Source organism: Tachyglossus aculeatus, chromosome 3 (assembly GCF_015852505.1).
Source record: "Tachyglossus aculeatus isolate mTacAcu1 chromosome 3, mTacAcu1.pri, whole genome shotgun sequence".
NCBI classification, from domain to species: Eukaryota; Metazoa; Chordata; class Mammalia; order Monotremata; family Tachyglossidae; genus Tachyglossus; species Tachyglossus aculeatus.
In genome coordinates, this window is record NC_052068.1 from 55186536 (window position 1) to 55208729 (window position 22194).

Sequence of the window (22194 nt, forward strand, 5' to 3'; positions counted from 1 at the left end):
AAGTTAAGAATAGGCTCACGACGAAAGCAAGTTATAAATTTTTTTATTTCTTCTCACAGTCTCCAGAATGAACAGGTGCAGACACAGGGAAGTGATTTTTGCTCTTGATTGGTGAAGTGTTCCCCTTGCTGTTTTCACTGACCTGGATTCAGAACTGTGAAGCCAGGATGTCTCGGCCATAAAGAAACTCAACCTAAACACTGTTGTCTCCTGCTAGAACACTCTTGAGTTTTGTGGGGAGGGTTTGTCACATTTTCCTTTTTCCTGCTTCCTAAAAGGCAACATGATTTGGTGGAAAGGACATAGCCTAGAAATCAGAGAGCCTGGGTTCTGCTGGGTGAGTTTGGGTGAATCATTTATCTTCTCTGTCTCCTCATTTTTTAATAAGTATGTGTTAGCGCTGACTATGTACTAGGCACTGTATTAAGCGCTGGGGTAGATTCAAGATAATCAGGTTGAACACAATCAGTGTCCCACATGGGGCTCACAGTCTTAATCCCATTGTACAGATGAGGGAACTGAGGCACAGTGAAGTTAAGTGACTTGCCCAGGGTCACACAGCAGACAAGTAGCAGAGCCAGGGTGGGAACCCAGAACCCATCTATAAAATGGATTAATAATCCCTACCTCCGGGGATGTTGGGGGAATAAAGTGAGGAAAATCAATCAATCAATCAATCAATCAATCGTATTTATTGAGCGCTTACTATGTGCAGAGCACTGTACTAAGCACTTGGGAAGTACAAATTGGCAACACACAGAGACAGTCCCTACCCAACAGTGGGCTCACAGTCTAAAAGGGGGAGACAGAGAACAGAACCAAACATACCAAAAATGAGAAACAGCGTGGCCTAGTTGAATAGAGCACTGTCCTGGGAATCAGAAAGACCTGGGTTCTAATCCTGACTCTACTAGTTGTCAGCTGTGTGACCTTGGGCAAGTTGTTAAGTTGCGTAGCTTCTTATGCCTCAGTTACCTCATCTGTAAAGTGGGGTTTAGGACTGTGAGCCCCAGGTAGGACATGGACTGTGTCCAACCTGAAGCATGGAGTAGAGAAGCAGGACGGCTTAGTGGTTACAGCATGAGCCTAAGAGTCAGAATTCTGGGTTCTAATTCTGGCTCTGCCACATGTCTACTTTGTGACCATGGGCAAGTCACTTCACTTCTCTGTGCCTCAATTACCTCATCTGTAAAATGGAGATTAAGACTGTAAACCCCACGTGGGACAGGGTCTGTGTCCAACCCGATTTGCTTGTATTCACCCCAGTGGTTAGTACAGTGCCTGGCACATAGGGAGCGCTTAACAAATATCATTATTATTAACTTCTATCTGCCCCAATTCTTAGTACAAAGCCTGGCACAGACCAAGTGCTTAACAAATACCATTAAAAAAAGTGATGAGAAATCACTTGGGAAATACTGTGAAGGGCTGAACAAAAAGTAGCATTATGACTTAGTCTCCCTGCAATTTTCCGGTGCCAAATTACCCAGTGCCATTCATGGGTAATGGCAATGCCAAAAATCTGCAACCTAAGCCACCTCCTCGTTGGCCCACACCAAATCCACTAGTCCACAGCTTAAAGCCCTTCTGAAAAATGTCCTTTTGTTGAATCTCACCAGGCATGGCGGCCCTCGATAGCAAGGCATCAGGGAAGATGGGAATGCGGGCAGTTGTCTACTACATGACCACGACAATCATAGCTGTGGTGATTGGCATTATCATCGTCCTCATCATTCACCCAGGAAAAGGCTCCAAGGAAAACATGCACAGAGAAGGCAAAATCATGCAGGTGACAGCAGCGGATGCCTTTCTTGATTTAATCAGGTAAGTCCTAAAAGAACTGCTTCTTGGATGTTGAGGCCTCTATTCATATGCATGAAATTTAAAGCCCATTAAACCACTGGTGGTGATTATCTCAGTTGGGCCAGTTCTTTGATTCTGTGATTTTAAGCCAGTAACCCTCCAATCTCATCAGGCAATCATTCATTAGTATTTATTGAACCCCTGCTGTGTCCAGTGTGCTGTACTGGCCACCCTTTGCTTTCAGGGCACTCTACTGAGGGCCTGTTGTGAGCTGAACTCTGTACTGGGGAACTAATGCTGGCATAGTACCAAGGGTTTTTGAGGGCCTATTGTGTACCAAGCACGGTCCTAGGAACCTGAGGAAGAAATATAGAAGTTAAAGACTGATTGCCTGCCCTCAAAGCTTATAATCTGAGAACACCCTGAAGGCTTATAGAAAATCCCCAGAACAAAAGTCTCCAGTTGTCTTCTCCCTCTGGGCCCTTCAGCAATGTTTAAGAGATGCTAGGTGTGGAGTGGGAAGAATATTGAGGCTGGGCTGCCTTATTCTGTGTCCAGCCTCCCCAACTCCTTCAGATGTCCTTTATGACCACCACTACCCCTCCTCTCTCATCACTGGTTTATGACTCTCCCCCTCCTAGACTGTGAGCCCGTTGTTGGGTAGGGACCGTCTCTATGTGTTGCCGACTTGTACTTCCCAAACGCTTAGTACAGTGCTCTGCACACAGTAAACACTCAAACACGATTAAGTTATCTTTAATGCTTTTATTTTTACTTTGAAACATATGTTTGGAACTAGAGTTACAGACCCATTTGTAGCCTCAGGGAAAGGCGCCAGCTGACCCCTCAGACTTTCTGTACCGTTCACCCCCTTTCGACCTCAGCAGAGAGTTCATTTCTTCTTTGTCTCAGCCGCTTTTGGGGTCTCTGAATCCTCCTTGCCTCTCTCTCCTCACCACTCAGACCTACCCTGTCCCCCTCCACCATGTGTCTGCTGTTGTGACCCCCGGGCAAGTCACCTAACTTCTCTGAGCCTCAGTTACCTCAACTAAAATCGGGATTAAGACTGTGAGCCCCATGTGGGACATGAACTGTGACCAATCTGATTAATTTGTATCTACCTCAGTGCTCAGTACAGCGCCTGGCACATTGTAGTCACTTAAATATCAGTACAAAAAAAACCCAAAATACCCAGAAAACCTTCCTAGTCACCATTACCTGTCCTTCAATCAATCAGTTGCACTGCTGAGTACCTTCTGTGTGCAAAGCACTCTACTCAGTGCTTGGGAGAGTACCATCGAGTTACTAGAAATGATCCCTGCCCTCAAGGAGCTTAGTCTAACGGGATGCAGATGGACTAAATAAATTACAGATAAGAAGAAGTAATAAAGTATATAAGGCATTTTCATAAGTTCTGCATGGGGATGGGAGTATTTAAGCGTTTTCCATTCTTACTCTCATCCCCCGAACCTCTGGTTTCCTGAACAAATCTCCCAGTTCCTGGCCTGCTTTCAAGGATCCCATTGGGCACCTCTTCCCAGTTAGCTATTTCATGTCATTGCCCACACTCTCCCCTGAGACAAGGTTATTTGGGGGCAAAGCGAAAGCTCAGAGCTTCTGGAACTGCGAGTCAAACCCAGCAACTCCTCCATGATCTCAGCTGGGGTAGCAGGAGGAGGAACCATGGTCACTATTGGGAGAAACAGAGGCCAGTCAGTCAAAATCATATTTATTGAGCAGTTAATGTGTGCAGTGCACTGTACTAAGCACTTGGAAGAGTACAGTGTAACAACAGACAGACACATTTTGGGCGATGATGTGCTTCAGGCAGGCAGGAATGAGAGAGAATGGAATTTGTAGGAGTCATTGAAGTTCCCACTGTTGTGTCACCATTTGAGATGTTTGGAGAGCGCTCTGGTTCTATAAGGTGTCAGGTCAATAAGCTCTTTGCCATTCACCATATACCCAAATCATTTTATTTTTCCTCCATGTTGGGATGGATAGTTTTCTCCATTTGGAGATGAGAAGCAGCATGGTCTAGTGGGAAGAGTACGGGCTTGAGAGTCAGAGGTCCTGGGTTCTAATCCCAGCTCTGCCATTTTCCTGTTGTGCTGCCTTGGGCAAGTCACTTAGCCTCTCTGATTCTCAGTTTCCTCATCAGTAAAGTGGGGATTCAATACCAGTTCTCCCTCCCCTTTAGAATTCCCACCTCCTGTGTATTCTTTCCCAGCACTCAGTGCAATGATCTGCACACAGTAAGTGCTTAATAAATGCTATTACTACCACTCTGAGCCCCATTTGGGTTAGGGACTCTGTCCAACCTGATTAACGTATGTCTACCCACTGCTTAATCCAGTATTTGGCACATAGAAATGAATTATCATTATCATCATCATCATTATTTCCAAGGGCTGCCTGGGTCTAAATGATTCCTAGCCCTCCACAGCCTGTTCCCACCTCAGTCTATATCCTGGAACAGTTAAAGACATTGGTGTTCATCATCTGACTGTGATTGACTCTTCTGTTGTCCTTCCTTCCTTCCTTCACAGAAACATGTTCCCTCCAAATCTGGTGGAAGCCTGCTTCAAACAGGTAAAGAAAAAAAAGCCAATAGCCAAATAACTGTTTCACCTTTAGCAATCTGGGCTCAAGATTTTGCTAAGACAAGGTGGGAATGTTGTTTGTTTGGGGCATAATTCACACTGCTCTTGAAGGGACCCACAGTTCCCTCAGACCAAATTCAAATAATCAAACTGTTGACTTTTTTCTGGCTTGTACTGTACTGAGCAAACTTCAAAAATAATTTGTTAAGATTAATCAAAAAGGTTTCGGGGTAGACTCATAAGCAATGGGGCAAGTCGGGAATTGAAGGGGAAAGCGCTTAGTACTTGCTTTGCACACAGTAAGTCTCAATAAATAAGATTGAATTGAATGAATGAATGAAGGAGAGACGTTTAGGTGGCCCTATCCCAACCGAAAGAACACATCTCAAGGAGAGCAGAATGAACCATCGGCTTAACTCATTAATGCTTGGTCCCCATTCTTGACTCAGTGGAAAAGAGAGGGTGGGGTAGATTCCTGGATGTTAGGAAAAGTTGAAGTTGGAAGGAATGGTGGGATCTGCAGGAAAAGCCAGCCTTCCCAGACCTGTTAAGAAACCAAACAGAAATCACGTCGGGACTATAGCCCAGGTTGGCCTACTCCTTACACCGTTTCAAAATTTGAACCCCAGGCCACTCTTCCTCTTCCTTTACACTGCTGTCCTCCAGTGACAGGATGTGTTCAAAATTCAATTTATTTTAAAAAATTAACTCTAGAGCAATGCCTGGGGCCAGTAAACCAAACCCGTTTCTCAGAATCACTGAGGAGGAGCTTCTCAATAACAACAGGTCCCTTTCCTTTTCCTCTGACATTGATTTGGGTGCTCCAACTCACTCTATCACAGCCGGTGATAGAATTCTTCCTCTCATTATTATTCCTAATAGGCGTGTGTTCCCTTCAGGGGCTGTGAGGTAATATGGGGGGGGTCTGTTTTAGAATCAGAGGGAAGGAAGAAGTGTTATTAACCATATGAAAGCTATGTTGAGGAAAGATTGTCATGATTACTGATTAATCATGGTGGAGCCCCTTTAGCCGCTCTCAGGATCATCCCTGGAAAGTTTCCAGTACTCTACCAGTCTCGGCTATGGGACGGAGAGTCAAGCAGAAGCATATCCATTCCATTCCCAGCTTGGCCAGTGGCTAGCGAGTGGAAGGCAATCTGCCACAAGTCAAAACTAATCTGGGCTGGGCAGCAGCAGCATGGGAGAGATTCAAGGGTGGAGACTTAGGTTTACTGCGCAGAAGGAGGCGATGGTAAACCACTTCCTTATTTTTACCAAGAAAACTCTGTGGATCCGCTACCAGAACGATTGCAGATGGAGGTGGGGCGTTCTGGAAGAGATGTGTACTTGGAGTCGCTATGTGTCGGAGACGACTCGACAGCATAAGACAAGCCCTTTTGGGTTGGGTGCCCAGGGCAGTGTCCCAGAGAGAATCTGATGGTCATCTTGAAAGACGAGATGGGATTGGAGAAATTTTGGGATACTTCACTCTTTTCTGAATCTGCTAATCTTCTCCGTTCTCATGTTTATTTTATCCATCTTGGAATGGTACCTTGACATTGTCATGCCTTTGCCAGAGCACAGAAATGTACTCTTATTCCAATGTCAAACTCATTTATTTGCCTTAGTCCAGTGACCAGACACCACCAATCCCTCCTCTAAAAACAAAAGTGCCTTTATTTATGGACCCATGGGGGCTGACTCATGACAAAAATGTAGAGGCAAGAAATCACGGCCATTCTAAATGCTATTTCCGGACTGCCAAAGCAAATGATTTGCCGTAACTCTAGTCCATCTACACTGCCCTCATTGCCCTTCATCTAATGCCATCTACCCATTCTTAGGGGAGCACAGACCTGGGAATCAGAGGGCTGTTCTAATCCCAGCTATGCTACTTGCCTGCTGCGTGACTTTGGGCAAGCCACTTGACCTCTCCCTGCTTCAGTTTCCTCATCTCTAAATTAGGGATTAAATACCAGTTCTCCCTCCTATGTAGACTGTGAGCCTCATGTAGGACAGGGGAACTGTGTCCAACCTGATTAGTCTGTATCTGGACAAACCCGTAGGACAGTGCTCGACACACAGTAAGTGCTTAACACGTACTGTAATTATTATTAATTAGTATTACCTCAGATGTCGGAAGGTTTTTTTAATTCACCCAGTTCTCCAGGTGATGAGAAGGCAGCTGTCCCTTTAAAACCATATTGCGTAGCTTAGCCTGGCTGAACCTCCCGCTCCAATCCTGGGGCCCAGGATCATAGGCGGCAGGAGAAACAGCATGGCCTAGTTGATAGAGCACGGGCCCTGGAGTCAGAGGTCATGGGTTCTAATCCCGGCTCCACCACTCGTCCGCTGTGTGACCTTGGGCAAGTAACTTCACTTCACTGGGCCTCAGTTCCCTCATCTGTAAAATGGGGATTGAGACTGTGAGCCCCATGGAGGACAGGGACTCTGTCAAATCCGATTACCTTGTATCTACCCCAGCGCTTAGAACAGTGCTTGACACGTAGTAAGTGCCTAACAAATATCATCATTATTATTATCATTATTATTATAAACAGCTGGCCTAGTGGATTGAGCAAAGGCCTGGGGCTGTTTTCATGTCTCTCATGGACCTTTCATTCATTCATTCATTCATTCAGTCAGTCATACTTATTGAGCGTTTACTGTGTGCAGAGCACTGTACTAAGCGCTTGAGAAGTACAAGTTGGCAACATATCGAGACGGTCCCTACCCAACCACGGGCTCACAGTCTAGAAGGGGGAGACAGATAACAAAACAAAACATGTGGTCAGGTGTCAAGTCATCAGAATAAAGAGAGGTAAAGCTAGATGCACATCATTGACAAAATAAATAGAATAGTAAATATGTACAAATAACATAAACAGAGTAATAAATCTGTACAAACATATATACAGGTGCTGTGGGGAGGGGAAGGAGGTAGGGCGGGGGGGAGGGGGAGAGGAAAAAGGGGGCTCAGTCTGGGAAGGCCTCCTGGAGGAGGTGAGCTCTCAGGAGAGCTTTGAAGGGAGGAAGAGAGCTAGCTTGGCAGATGTGCGGAGGGAGGGTATTCCAAGCCATGGGGAGGACATGGGCCGGGGGTCGATGGTGGGACAGGCGAGAACAAGGCACAGTGAGGAGGTTAGCAGTGGCAGAGGAGCGGAGGGTGTGGGCTGGGCTGGAGAAGGAGAGAAGGGAGGTGAGGTAGGAGGGGGCGAGGTGATGGACAGCCCTGAAGCCGAGTGAGGAGTTTTTGCCTGATGCATAGGTTGACTGGTAGCCATTGGAGATTTTTGAGGAGAGGAGTAACATGCCCATGACCCATGATGCAGGACCTTCCAGTCGAGCTAACAGTTTAGTGGTAAAGTAGAGTAAAACAAAATGAGAAAGTCACCTAATGCCTGCTCTCCCCGCTTCTCAGACTGTGAACTCCATCTGGGTCAGGGACTGGGTCCGATCCACTATCTTGTATCTATCTCAGTTTAGTACAGTGCTTGGCACATAGTAAGTGCTTAACAAATATTATTACTATTGTCATCGTCATCTGCAGGCCAGAACTGCCCGTGTCCACACACCTATTGATTGCAGATATCGGAATGTTCCCTTTTAAGCCTTCTGAGGGGCGAGAGAAGAAAAATGATTGAGGGAGGAAGGGAGTGGGAGGGGAAAGAGAGGCATTTTGGGGCCTTTACCACCTCATGTCCAGGGCAACCATCTGTCAACAGTAACAATTGGAGCTGGAGAAACTTTAGCGGGCCAACTAAATGTCTCCAGCCATAATAGGGAGAGAAAGCAGGGCTATTTTCAAAAGAATTGGTTAACCCTTCAATTTTGACTACCACCTACCCGTGCTAGGAATTACAAAGAAAGACTAGGACACAATTCCTGCCTTCAAGTTTCAAATCAAGAAGGAGAAAACAAACACACAGATACCCAAAGAAATGCAATGTTAGCATCAGATGCAAACATAAAAAAGATATGTAATAGCACAAACCGCAGAAACGTGATCCGCACATTTTTTAACAAGAGAAACTTAAGTGCCAAGGAACTGCTAGAGGGAAGGGAGTCAAATTCTAATAAGTTTCCTGGAAGAGGTGGATTTTTTGCAAAAATATTGAAGGCAGATAGAAGCCTGGTTTGGCAAGGTTCAGGGGAGGGGAATCACAGGCAGGGGAAGTTACACATGCAGATTTATTACTCTAGAGCCATGAGCACAAGCTGGAGATGTAGTGAGTGATGGAGAACAATTTGGTAAGGAGAAGAGATGTTCCAGGGCCTTGACTTCCATGGTCAGGAGTATTAATTCGATGAGTGGTGTAATTGGTATTTTGCAGTATTTATATCTTCTCTTTATTGTCAATTCCTAGTTTAACACAAACTAAGAGATTATAAAAGTGTACATTCTGTTGTACCCTGTGGATCTGTTCATGGGGCATGGCGAAGTCAATTGAAGAGGGAGATTTTAATGGTATGCTGCTCTGCTTACACCTTCTCTTTGTTGTCCTTTTTATAGTTTAAAACAAACTACGAAATGAAGAGCTTTAAAACTTCTATCCCACCCAATGAGTCTTTGGTGGAGTCCGTAATCAACAATGTGTCCGAAGCCATGGAGACCCTCACCCGGATAAGAGAAGAGTTGGTCCCCATCCCAGGAGCCGTCAACGGAGTCAACGCATTGGGTCTGGTGGTCTTCTCCATGAGCTTTGGATTAGTGATTGGGAATATGAAGGAACAAGGACAGGCATTAAAAGATTTCTTTGACTGCCTGAACGAGGCTATTATGCGATTAGTAGCTGTCATCATGTGGTAAGTGTCTTGATTTCCCTCCAAATAATTTCCTGTCACATAGATATGTTCTTTTCTAAAGCTTTGATCCTTCATCATAAGCATGTAGTAAGAATTGTGTTTCTTTCCAAGTTGTTGCTCTACTCATTATAATGGAAGTCCTTGGGCAAACAAATTCTTTGAACGGTCACTTGCAAAGGTTGAGCCAGTCCTGGTACAAGGCAGGGTAGTATTACCGGGGTCTGAATGAGCCCTGAGTCATTTCCAGTTTGGAGGGCCCTGGAATTTGGGCAGGGAATGTGCCCAAGCACTTAGCACATGCTCTGCACATAGTAAGTGCTCAATAAATACAATCGATTGATTGATCAAATCCATACGCATTCTGGTTCATTTTCAGTTTCCCCCAACAGAGCAAGCAGCCAAAGCAACACAGCCTAGTGGAAAGAACACAGGCCCGTGAGTTAAAGCTCCACCCAGCTCCACCAGTTGCCTGCTGTGTGACCTTGGACAGGTCACTTCACTTCACTGTGCCTCAGTTCCCTCATCTGTAAAATGGGAATTAAGACTAGGAACCCCATCAGGGACAGGGACTGTGTCCAACCTGACTATCTTGTATAATAATAATAATTTTGGTATTTGTTAAGTGCTTACTATGTGCCGAGCACTGTTCTAAGCTCTGGGTAGATACAAGGAAATCAGGTTGTCCCACTTAGGGCTCACAGTCTTAATCCCCATTTTCCACCACTGCTGAATATACTGCAGAGCTTAGTACAGCGCCTGGCACATAGTAAGTGCTTAACAAATACCAAAAAAAAAAAAAAGTGGAGGAGAGAAAAGGAGGAGGAGGAAGTAGAAGTAGTGAAGGGAAGGAAAAGGGATGGGTGAGGAGATGAAGGTAAGAAAGTACTTGAGACTGTCTCTTCAGTGGAAACAATTTCTTCATACAGGTTCTCAGACCTGCAGTCTTCTACAGTTATTAAAGAGAGACGCCTTCATCATTATCACCCTCAGAAGCCTAGTTCAGTGCTCTAGCGGTACGTGGTAGGCATGGTACTCAATGGATTAACCTTTCCAGCCTGTCACGTTGTCACCTCTCGTCCCCTCCTCCTGTGGCACCATTTAACATATCCTCACCACTTTTGGAGGCCAGGAGTACTAATTTTGCTCCCTGCCCCAACTCCCTTGGGCAGCTTGTCTCTTCCCTGCCTGGGGCAGCTGTGGTTCAGCTAGTCCATCCTTAGGGTCAACACTGCTTACTAATAGTGACAACAAACAGGCAGAAAAGAGAATGATCAACCAGAAGTGCCAGGGCAGGGCTGAGAGCAGCTTCCAGCCCACAGCCCAGGAAAAATGATGGGCACTCCACAGGTATCTCAGCTGGGCCAGTGGCCATGCTCTGCCAGCAAGCGGGAAACAGTGGAGCCGCCATCTCGGCTTCATGTCTAGCTCCTTTCCAGGCCCCAAGGAGCAAGGATGACTAACAACAGCTACCCAACAAACTGTGGGATGAAGCTAATGGAATCGCTCCACAATGCCAAGTCCATGTAGGCAATTACCCCTTTACCTCCATGGAACGGTTGCCTGTGAATGACATGGCACCATGGTCTCTGTCAGCATGTGACTGACAGATGAAGACACTCATCTTCCATTTATCTTTTCCTAACCTGAACAGGTGAAGAGACTCTTCCTCCCTCCTTTTGTCTTTTAATGGCCTATGGGTTTGCTCTCCTGTGGACTGTTTACATTTCTTGAGCACCTATGGGCTGAGCCTACTAGCTAGAGTGTAGGGAAGAATCAAGCAATTTTCTGTTTGATTGATTTCATATAGAACCCAGATGGATATCTTGTGTCTCAATACAGCTTTTTTTGGACTGAATTATTTGTTTTGACCGTCTACACATAACAGATCACCAGATAATTGCTCAATCCTCCATTTCCCTTAAGCCATGCAGGACAAGCCATGCAATCAGTCAGTGGTATATATTGAGCACTTATCGTGTTCACAGCTCTGTACTAAGCACTTAAGCACCATCCCCAATGCTAAGCCCCTTGGGAAGCTCAAAGTAAACAAATGTGCACCCCTCCTCCCATCTTTCCCTGTCCAGGGATCTTTGTATTCTTTCAAGACTGCTTTAAGGAATACAATTTCTCTCTCGAAGTACCTGCTAAATTTATACATCCGAGCTCCAGTTCGCTGCCTGGTTTCTGGCCCTGAGGTCCTAATGAGGATCCACCTCCCAAGATATGATTTAGAGAGTGACAATTTTCACACAAAGCCACTTTCTGTACTATATTTAGTAACAGGGAACCCCCAAGGACATGGCCCAGATCCTATCTGAATGCTAACTTTAAGATTGTCCATTTTCCAGGGGTTAGGGAAACTTGGGGTACCTACTCCAACTGCTACCCTTCCTTGCTTGAAGGCACCAGTGGCAGGAAGGAGTTTGTCTCCCAGAGAAAACGCTGAGCAACCAATGTAATAAAAAGGCCCTTTTGTCTTCCCCACCACAGAGGCCCATACGAGCCTAGGAAAATCCATTTTTCAAAAGCTTGAACAAGCTGAACATGAACTTTAAAGGTACAAAGAGCAGTCAGAGCGCTGACTCTACAGCAGTGGCGTCTCAGGGGTCCTCAAATGAGGCCCATTGAAATCCTGAGAGAGGCAGTGGTCCCCATTTATCTTCCTATTCCAAGTTCCTTTCATGTGCCCAGTGAATGGACCCCATTCAACCACAGTGAATGAACCTGTCTTTTGTTCTTCACTGTGCCAGCTGTACATTAGCCGGCCACTTCTGCACTGAGACATTGACTATTTTAAAATAAGTACTAATGCGATCTACTAGGCCAGTACTGGGAACCATAATACTGTGTGAAAGTTAGGTGGTATTCTTTTCTTTTAAAAATTCTGTAGACTTTCTTCCAAGCTGATCCTGGTGTTTAGACTTATTTTTTTCTTCAAGCTCTGGTAGCATATCTAGATAGATTGAATTAATTGCAAATGTAAAACACATCTAAAGCTATACTGTAGAGGTCAGCCCAATTTAAACATATCCTTTTACATGTATCCATTCATTGCGCTTTTCCCAGAACAGCAGGAGGAAGCTCACTAACTATGGTATTTGGGTCAACAAGAACCTGTAGAGCCCTAGCAATTTATGAAAATTTATATTTATATATACTAAGAGATGGGTGAAAGATAAAGGGGCAGTGATGAAAGAATAGGTAGGTGAACATGGAGCCCATGGGTTGGGAGAGTGGGGGGAGAGGCAATCATTAGTCAATGATATTTATTGAGCACCTACTATGTGCCAAGCACTTTACAGTTTGAAAGAGTTGGTAGTCACAGTCTAGCGTGGCTCAGTGGAAAGAGCACGGGCTATAGAGTCAGAGGTCACGTGTTCAAATCCTGGCTCCGCCAATTGTCAGCTGTGTGACTTTGGGCAAGTCACTTAACTTCTCTGTGCCTCAGTTACCTCATCTGTAAAATGGGGAATAAGACTGTGAGCCCCCCGTGGGACAACCTGATCACCTTGTAACCTCCCCAGCACTTAGAACAGTGCTTTGCACATAGTAAGCACTTAATAAATGCCATCATTATTATTATTATTATTACATTACAGTCTACAGGGGGAGACAGATATTAAAATAGATTAGGAATAGGGGAATCCTAGAATGTAAAACATCATCTGGACGTAACTGAGTGTTGCACGTATTGTGGGGCTGAGTTGAACACCAGAGTGCTCAAGGGGTGTGCAGCAAAGTGCATAGTTGACTATAGTGGGAGGTGGGTGGGAGAAAAGAGAGGATGAGTATGCTTATTTTTAAAAACTGAATGTTTCATGGGCCAGTGCCAGTTTACTGTATATTTGGTTAAGGAAGCACAATGTGACTGATGAGGAATTGAGTATTGATGGATAGACATTTGGCCCCAGTGTTTTGAGCAAAGGGAACTAAGAAACTTCTAAGGAGAGGCCATCCAATCCTGAGTAAACATCTCCCTCCGGAGGATCAGCTCGAAATTGGATACCTTGAACCAACATCCTCTGACACCCCCTTGGCTAGGAGATCAGAAACCCTCCCTCAGTAGGGATAAAGCTTAAGACAATATTAAAGAATTTCAATTTCCATAATAGCTGAGAAATAAAAGGAAAGAAATCATGTGTATGCCGAGAGAAAAGTCACAATCACTACCCAATTATTTTTCCCTGAGCAAATAGAGTCCCAAGCCCTCCACAACCCCATTTATGTCACCTGGTCCTTGTCTTCAGACTAGGCTTTTGTTTAAGCATCATATAGACTATTTACCACATGCAGATAGCTTTTGCTCACAGTGATTATTATTTGGGAACAAAAGTAAACCTCTGTTCTGAAAGCGTGCCTTAGAATGGCAAAAACTCCCAAGACAGGATTGATTCAGCTCGTGAAGTTGGGCGGAACTCACCCGTGCTGGGCAGCAGCGGCCTGGGAGAGAGTCGAGGGCAGAGACTCATTTACTGCACGGAAGGAGGCAATGGTAAACCACTTTCATATTTTTACCAAGAAAACTCTATGGATTCGCTACCAGAATGATTGCAGATGGAAGTGGGGTGTTCTGAGAGAGATGTGTCTATGACATCGCTATGGGTCGGACACGACTCGACAGCACAAGACAACAACAACAACTGGGATGACAGTGCTCAAGAGGCATAAACTTTTCGCAATCAGCTCCGTTCCACATGCAGGTAGGGGAGTTCCTCCTGGAGCTATGCCATCAGTAATGAAGGTTTCGGATTGAAGAATCACGTAGGCCATTCCGCAGGAATCCTGAACCATAGCTAGCTAACACAGACGCCAAAGACTGCGGCGGCTAGCAAGACAACAGCCTGCTGAGTTCCGGAGCTGAGGTACAGCATCCGTACTACGCTGCGGTCACCTGGACACAAATGGTTCTTGCATGTAAAAGAACCAACATATGCATGTCACAGTTTGCTGCACCTCTGCCCGCCTTTTCACTCGTTGCACTCCGTGACTCACTGGAAACACGACCCTCTGGGAGAAGAGGGCACAGGTGGTACTGTGTAAAACCACTATCACTGTAATCCATTCCTTTACACAGCTTCTCAGGGCTCCTGGAAGGAGACTCCATCATCACCTTATGCGAAGTTCCAAGCTGAGGGGGAATGTAGGAAAGATTAAAAAAAAAAAAGACTACCCTCGAGGTTCTTATAACCTAAGCTGCTTTATTAACAAACTATTTTTTTCCAGCTTCAATCTTAAGAAGGTTTCCTTAGGTTGTCTCACCATCAACATGTATTCAGGACATTTAAGGGTTCCAGCAGCTTGAAAGGCATTCTCTAAGACAGGTAGAAATGTCACCATATTTGAGAGAACGGAAGTGAGGCCAGAAAGACGCAGAAAGTAGGGCCCCCACAGTTTTGTTTTAAGAGCTGGGAAGAGAATCTAGAGTCTCTATACAATTGCTTCCCGTGCCCATTCCCCCCTGACTGTGGAAAGGGGGCAAGAGAAATTAAGTTCACTGAGCGATATTAAAATGAAAAGTGTCACCTGGCATCTTGGTCAGATACCAGTAAAGGTCCTTGGTTTAAAAATTTGGAAGGTTTTGCCTTAAACTATGCTGCTTCTCATAACTGCCTGAAAAAGATCATTAATTTCAACCGACACCGTACTCCAAGTTGTACCATTTGTTTGCTTTTGTGTAGGTACGCGCCACTGGGTATTCTCTTCCTGATTGCTGGCAAAATTGTTGAGATGGAAGATATGGGAGTGATTGGTGGACAGCTTGCCATGTACACCATTACGGTCATTATTGGTTTGCTCATTCATGCTGTTATTGTTCTACCACTGCTCTACTTCTTAGTAACTCGAAAAAACCCGTGGGTTTTTATTGGCGGATTGCTGCAAGCACTCATTACTGCTTTGGGAACATCTTCAAGGTACGAACAAACTGATTTTAGCAAAGAGTACTCGATAAAATCTGTCAGTCGATGGTATTGAGCCCTTACTGTGTGCAGAGCACTGTAATAATAACAATAATAGCAATAATAGTAATAATAATAATGGTATTTGTTAAGCGCTTTGAGGTAATCAGGTCAGGCACAGTCCCTGTCCCACATGGGGCTCACAGTCCAAGTAGGAGGGAAAATAAGGCATTGAATCCCTAATTTACAGATGAGGAAATTGAGTCTCAAAGAAGCTAAGGAAACTTGGTCACACAGCAGGCAAGTGGCAGAGCCGGGATTAGAGCAGGTCCTCGACTCCGAGGCGACTGTGCTGCTTCTCTAAGCGCTGGGGAGAGTAATCAATCAATCAATCAATCGTATTTATTGAGTGCTTACTGTGTGCAGAGCACTGTACTAAGCGCTTGGGAAGTACAAGTTGGCAACATAGAGACAGTCCCTACCCAACAGTGGGCTCACAGTCTAAACAGTATACTGAACTGTTAGACATATTCTCTGCCCACCGAGGTCTATGTGGAATAGTAAATTAGACTGGGTCATGTCTACTGGGGCAGGAGAAATATGCAGTAGTGCTGGCAGTAAAGGCCTACCCTGCATGGATATTATATTTGTCAGGTGCTCCCAATCTATACCCATGGAGCAAGTCTACATTCCCAACTCACAGTTTTGCTCTGGTTGGGTAAATTGCAGGTATTGAAGGCTTCTTCCAACACCCTCATCCATCCACCTGTTCCTTCTCCTGGTACATAGGCAACAGTACTGCCCACTTTGCCATCCGACCATAGAGGCATAATACTGTTGGCTAAGACCAAGGCACAGTGGGTGGGATGGAGGCAGGTAGATGGGAGGAAAAGGAGAGTAAGGGGCAACTAGGAGAAGCAGCGTGGCTTAATGGAAAGAGCACGGGCTTTGGAGTCAGAGGTCATGGGTTCAAATCCCGGCTCTGCCAATTGTCAGCTGTGTGACCTTGGGCAAGTCACTTAACTTCTTCGCGCCTCAGTTACCTCATCTGTAAAATGGGGATTAAGACTGTGAGCCCCCCCCCCGTGGGACAACCTGATCACTTTGTAAACCCCCCCAGTGCTTAGAAAAGTGCTTTGCACATAGTAATCGCTTAATAAATGCCATCATAATTATTATTAAGGCGCACGTGGTACAGTCCTGTCCGTGGTTCACCCCGAGCCCCCGGTGGAAGCCGTGGCAAGGCAGTAGAATGTACACATCCCACACCCAGCTCTTAAACTATAGGTCTGCCCCTCAATCTTGCTATGGGTATGTTTATGTTAGGTTGGGGTTGAGTAACTTGTGAGGAGGCGGGTCATTTATGTCTCTGCAATATCTCAGCGTGAGAACTGACCCCCATTGTCCTAGGACAGCATGTAATGATGATAACAGTAATAATAATTGTGGTATTTGTTAAGCGCTTACTGTGTGTCAGGCACTGTACTAAGGGCTGGGGTGGATACAAGCAAATCAGGTTGGACACAGTCTCTTTCCCACATGGAGCTCACAGTCCCAATCCCCATTTTGTAGATGAGGTAACTGAGGCACAGAGAAGTAAAGTGACTTGTCCATGCTGCTTCTCATGCTGCTCAAGCTTCAGGTGGTCACATAAGGTTTGTTAGTATGTTTGGTTTTGTTCTCTGTCTCCCCCTTTTAGACTGTGAGCCCACTGTTGGGTAGGGACTGTCTCTATATGTTGCCAATTTGTACTTCCCAAGCGCTTAGTACAGTGCTCTGCACATAGTAAGCGCTCAATAAATACGATTGATGATGATGATGATGATAAGGCAGGCACCGTACTGATTGCTGTTAGATGGTTGTCACCATTTTGAACTATTTTCCAGCTCTGCCACACTGCCCATCACCTTTAAGTGCCTGGAGGAGAACAATGGTGTGGACAAACGGATCACCAGATTTGTGCTCCCAGTGGGGGCAACCATTAACATGGATGGAACTGCCTTGTATGAGGCCCTGGCCGCCATCTTCATTGCTCAAGTTAATAACTTTGACCTGAATTTTGGGCAGATTCTTACCATCAGGTAAGGGGAATCATGTCTTGGGCTCCTTTCTCAAATCAATCAATCAGTCAATTATTGTGGTATTTGTTAAGAGCTTACTATGTGCCAAGAACCAAACTACGCACTGGGGTAGATATGAGATAATCAGGTCCGCTGTGAGATTCACAGAGAGAGTAGGAGGGAGAACAGGTACAGGTTTATTACTTTATTACTCTATTTTACTTGTACAGATTTACTATTCTATTTATTTTATTTTGTTAATATGTTTTGTTTTGTTGTCTGTCTCCCCCTTCTAGACTGTGAGCCTGTTGTTGGGTAGGGACCGTCTCTATATGTTGCCAACTTGTACTTGCCAAGTGCTTAGTACAGTGCTGTGCACACAGTAAGCGCTCAATATGACTGAATGAATGAACAGGTGTTGAATTTCCATTTTGCTGATGAGAGAACTGAGGCATAGAGAAGTTAAGTGACTCACCCAAGGTCACATGGCAGGTACATGATAGAGTGTAAAACCCACATTTCTGACTCCGAGGCCCAGGATCTTTCCACTAGGCCACGTTACTTCCCACTCAATCAGTGGTATTTATTGAGCACTTACTGTATGCACAGCACTGCTTTAAGCACTTGGGAGAGTACAACACAATAGAGTTGGTAGACATGTTCCCTGAAGGGCTAGAGGACTTTATTTACTCCCCTCTTACCTCACAGGGACAAAGGGAGGTCCTCTGAGATGTGTTTTAACAGAACATGAGAAATACATGTTCTGTGGAACTTCAAGATACAGCTTTCCTTCCGAAAATCATTATTATAATATATTACCGAGATCGTGGTCAGGCTTTGAGCAATGCTATACTGTGTAAACGATAAACTCCCAATTTCATTCTTATTGTGTGTGGAGGACTATCCTAGGGGGAACCTACTGTGTTCAGAGCACTGTTCTTGGAGTCTTCCACGTGGAGAGCGCTCTATCAGATACTTCTCTCTCACTTGAATGCCGTCGTGTCCAATTCATAGCTACTCCAAGGATACTCCTTCACCAGAATGTCCCATCCTCTACCATAATCCGCAGCTCTGCCAAAAACTCCTCCACCATCGTTGTCATGGTCTCCATTCAACTAACTTTTGGTCTGCCCCTTCCACGTCATTCTATCATGTGTATCCATAGAGTTTTCTTGGTAAAAAATAGGAAAGTGATTTACCATTGCCTTCTTCTGTGCAGTAAAGACTGAAGTCTCTGCCGTTGTCTTTGATCAACATTTTGATTGCTTGATCATCCGCCTTTGACTCTTTCCCCTGTAACTGCTGCCCAGCACAGGTGAATCAACTTTGATGCTTTGGCTTAGAGCTTTCCTTTATGGGTAACCCTGATGAGAGAATATCTCTCCATGACAAAGCTCTATGCTTCGTTGGTGTGCACAAACTCTCCTGCCATGATAAGGCATTGATTCATAGATGAGATCAGATACTCATTTGCACAGAATTAAACCAGAAGACATGGCCATTGCCCTCAAGTTGCTAGCAATCAATTGGAGATGCTTTAAAAGCCATTCATCTCTCATGCCAGGTGAACAAACCCAGGCCATCTTGATGCCATTAATCCCACAATAGATCTCTCAAAGGTGCAAGCATCTAGTTTTAACTTACATTGTCTAAATCAGTTCAAATACCCCAAACTCTAACCAAGTCCCCAACTCAGTGCTGTTAAAGCCCAGAGACTTTTTGTCATAAATTCGGGTTTTACCACATGCCAAATGTGAGACTTCACAAACCATGATGTATTTTCTCAATCCGTTGTCTCTAAACAGCATCACGGCCACCGCCGCCAGCATCGGAGCGGCCGGAATTCCTCAGGCAGGGCTGGTCACCATGGTCATTGTGTTGACATCAGTGGGTTTGCCAACGGACGATATCACGCTCATCATTGCGGTCGACTGGTTCTTGTGAGTATGCTCAGAGAGCTTCTGAGGCTGGTATGGACGGAGCTTTTTGGTTCGTGAGCAGGGGCCCTCACTTTTCTCTCTCCAAACAGGTAATGTGAGATCATCCCACTAAAAGCCATATCCCGATGAAGTCCCAAAGTTACAAAGCTCCAAACTTCATGTGCATACTTTCTCTTTCTCTTGTCAGTCTGTCAGAGGGGTCTGATTAAGTAGTACCCTTGATCATCATCATCGACCCCTTCCTCCGTGTTTGCTGGGAATCTTCTCTTTGGAGAGCACTGTGTTCATTCATTCATTCAGTCATATTGATGGTTTACTGTGTGCAAAGCATTGTACTAAGCACTTGGGAGAGTACAATATAATAACAGACAGACATTTCTGCCCACAGTGAGCTCACAGTCTAGAGGGGGAGACAGACATTACTATAAATAAATCAGTAGATGAATACATAACTAAATTACAGATATACATAAGTACTAGCATCAAGAGGATAAAGCCATTAGCTTCATGCCCACAGGTTTTGTGGCAGACTGGCAGTCCTAGATCACCTGTCCTGTCCTTGGGAGCCAGAAAGGGACTGGATCTGTGACCTCTAGACATTTGATATTACCTCTAACCCCACAGCACTTACATACATATCTTTTAATAATGTATTATAAATTTCTTGTTTATTCATATTAATGTCCATCTCCCCCACTAGACTGTAATCTCGTTATGGGAAGAAACGTGTCTGCTAATTCTGTCATAGTGTACTCTTCCAAGTGCTTAATTAGAGAAACAGTGTGGCTTAGTGGAAGGACCATGGGCTTGGGAGTCAGAGGTTGTGGGTTCTAATCCTGGCCCCGCCACTTGTCAGCTGCATGACTCTGGTCAAGTCATGTTATTTATTTATTTATCTATTTATTTTATTTGTACATATCTATTCTATTTATTTTATTTTGTTAGTATGTTTGGTTTTGTTCTCTGTCTCCCCCTTTTAGACTGTGAGCCCACTGTTGGGTAGGGACTGTCTCTATATGTTGCCAATTTGTACTTCCCAAGCGCTTAGTACAGTGCTCTGCACATAGCGCTCAATAAATACGATTGATGATGATGATGATGATGAAGTCACTTAACTTCTCTGTGCCTCAGTTCCCTCATCTGTAAAAATGGGGATTAAGACTGTGAGCCCCACCTGGGACAACCTGTTAACCTTGTATCTCCCCCAGCGCTTAGAACATTGCTTGGCACATAGTAAGCATGTAACAAATACCATCATTATTGTTATTACAGTGCACTGCTCATAGTAAGCACTCAATAAATACCACTGATTGATTGGAAGTGGACCTGTGATTTGGGTTCTTCATTTTGGCCCCTGTCAGCAGGTAGCCACCCCATCACCACCCCTGTTTCCCTCCCACTGTGAAGTCAGGCCGGAGCGCTCCTCCCACCCTTTATGCTCCATGAGGACAAGCTGTCTGCCCCTCTCCCCCCGGCTCCAACCAGGTAGCCTGGGGAGCCTCCAGAGAAGAGGCAGGGGTTCAGACCTCGGAACCACCATGGTAGCCGCAACCCCAAAGCAACCTGCCTTGGACACTATCACACAAACAGCAGCTGCTCCGGCTCCTCTGGCTGGGCCACCTGTGGGAATGACTTGCAGAAATGACAAGCGCTTACTACAATGCTCTGCACACAGTAAGCGCTTAATAAATATGACTGAATGAATCGTGTAGTGGCATGGAGGAGAGGGAGTTGTAGGTGGGAGGTATGGGCAGAAAAGAGAAAATAATAATAATTATAGTATTTGTTAAGCGCTTATCTGCCAAGCACTGTTTTAATCAATCAATCAATCGTATTTATTGAGCACTTACTGTTTGCAAAGCACTGTACTAAGCACTTGGGAAGTACAAGTTGGCAACATATAGAGACAGTCCCTACCCAACAGTGGGCTCACAGTCTAAAAGACAGTTTTAAGCACTGGGGTAGATACAAGATCATCAGATTGGACACAGACCTGGTCCCACAGGGGACTCACAGTCTTAATCCCCATTTTACAGATGAGGGAACTGAGGCACAGAGAAGTTAAGTGACTTGCCCAAGGTCACAAAGCAGACATGTGGCAGAACCAGGATTCTACCAGGATTCTACTTAACTTCTCTGTGCTTCAGTTACCTCATCTGTAAAATGGGGATTAGGACTGTGAGCCCCACGTGGGACAACCTAATCACCTTGTATCCCCCCCAGCGCTTAGAACAGTGCTTTGCACATAGTAAGCACTTAACAAATGCCATTATTATTATTGTTATTATTATTATTATTATTATTATTACTGTTCTTGGATTCCCAGGTCCGCGGTCTTTCCACTAGGCCGTGCTGCTTCCCCAACATGAGCTGGGAGAAGGGGGCAATTCAGATAAGGGGTCTGTTGATGGAAAGTCTAAGAGCCAAAAATCTGATACTGAAAGTAGTTCTTGCTGCTCCTTGCAGGATAGATCAGAGCCAGAACAGACCAGAGGCAGGGAGACGAGTAAGGAAGCTGTTACGTGAATCCATCTGGGAGGCGATTTGGGCAGAATCAGCAGACGAGGAGAGGAAGGAGCAGTTATGTGAAACACAGCTGAGCCATTAATGGCAAACATGATAAACAACTAAGCGAGGGGTGAGGGTGAATGAAAGCAGGCATAGATTACTCAAGGCTATGAGCATGGCAGACATTTCCTCTCCACGGAAGCAGCGTGGCTTAGTGGAAAGAGCCCAGACTTGGGGTTCAGAAGTCATGGGTTATAATCCCAGCTCCACCTCTTGTCAGCTTTGTGAGCTTGGGAAAGCCACTTAACTTCTTTGTGCCTCAGTTCCTTCATCTGTAAAATGGGGATTTAAGACTGTGAGCCCCATGTGGAACAACCCAATTACCTTGTATCTACCCCAGCGCTTAGAATAGTACTTGGCACATAGTAAGCGCTTAACGAATACCATCATCATCGTCACTGACTCTCATTTTGATCCACCACAGTGAAATTCCCTCACCTACCCCCACCCAAGGTCACCAATGACTTTCACAAAGCTAAATTCAAAAATCCCTCCTCTGTCTTAATCCTCCTTGTCC

At 45.1% G+C, this 22194-nt stretch overlaps 1 protein-coding gene across 1 annotated transcript in view; it reads left to right on the forward strand.

Annotated features, from left to right (window-relative positions):
• SLC1A3 (solute carrier family 1 member 3) overlaps positions 1–22194 on the forward strand; it is a 162138-nt gene that overhangs the window by 134526 nt on the left and 5418 nt on the right. Inside the window, exons 4-9 of the mRNA XM_038743853.1 lie at positions 1620–1824; positions 4353–4395; positions 8920–9212; positions 14891–15124; positions 16996–17190; positions 18975–19109. Of these exons, the coding sequence (XP_038599781.1) occupies positions 1620–1824; positions 4353–4395; positions 8920–9212; positions 14891–15124; positions 16996–17190; positions 18975–19109 (1105 nt within the window). The remainder of the gene's footprint in view (positions 1–1619; positions 1825–4352; positions 4396–8919; positions 9213–14890; positions 15125–16995; positions 17191–18974; positions 19110–22194) is intronic.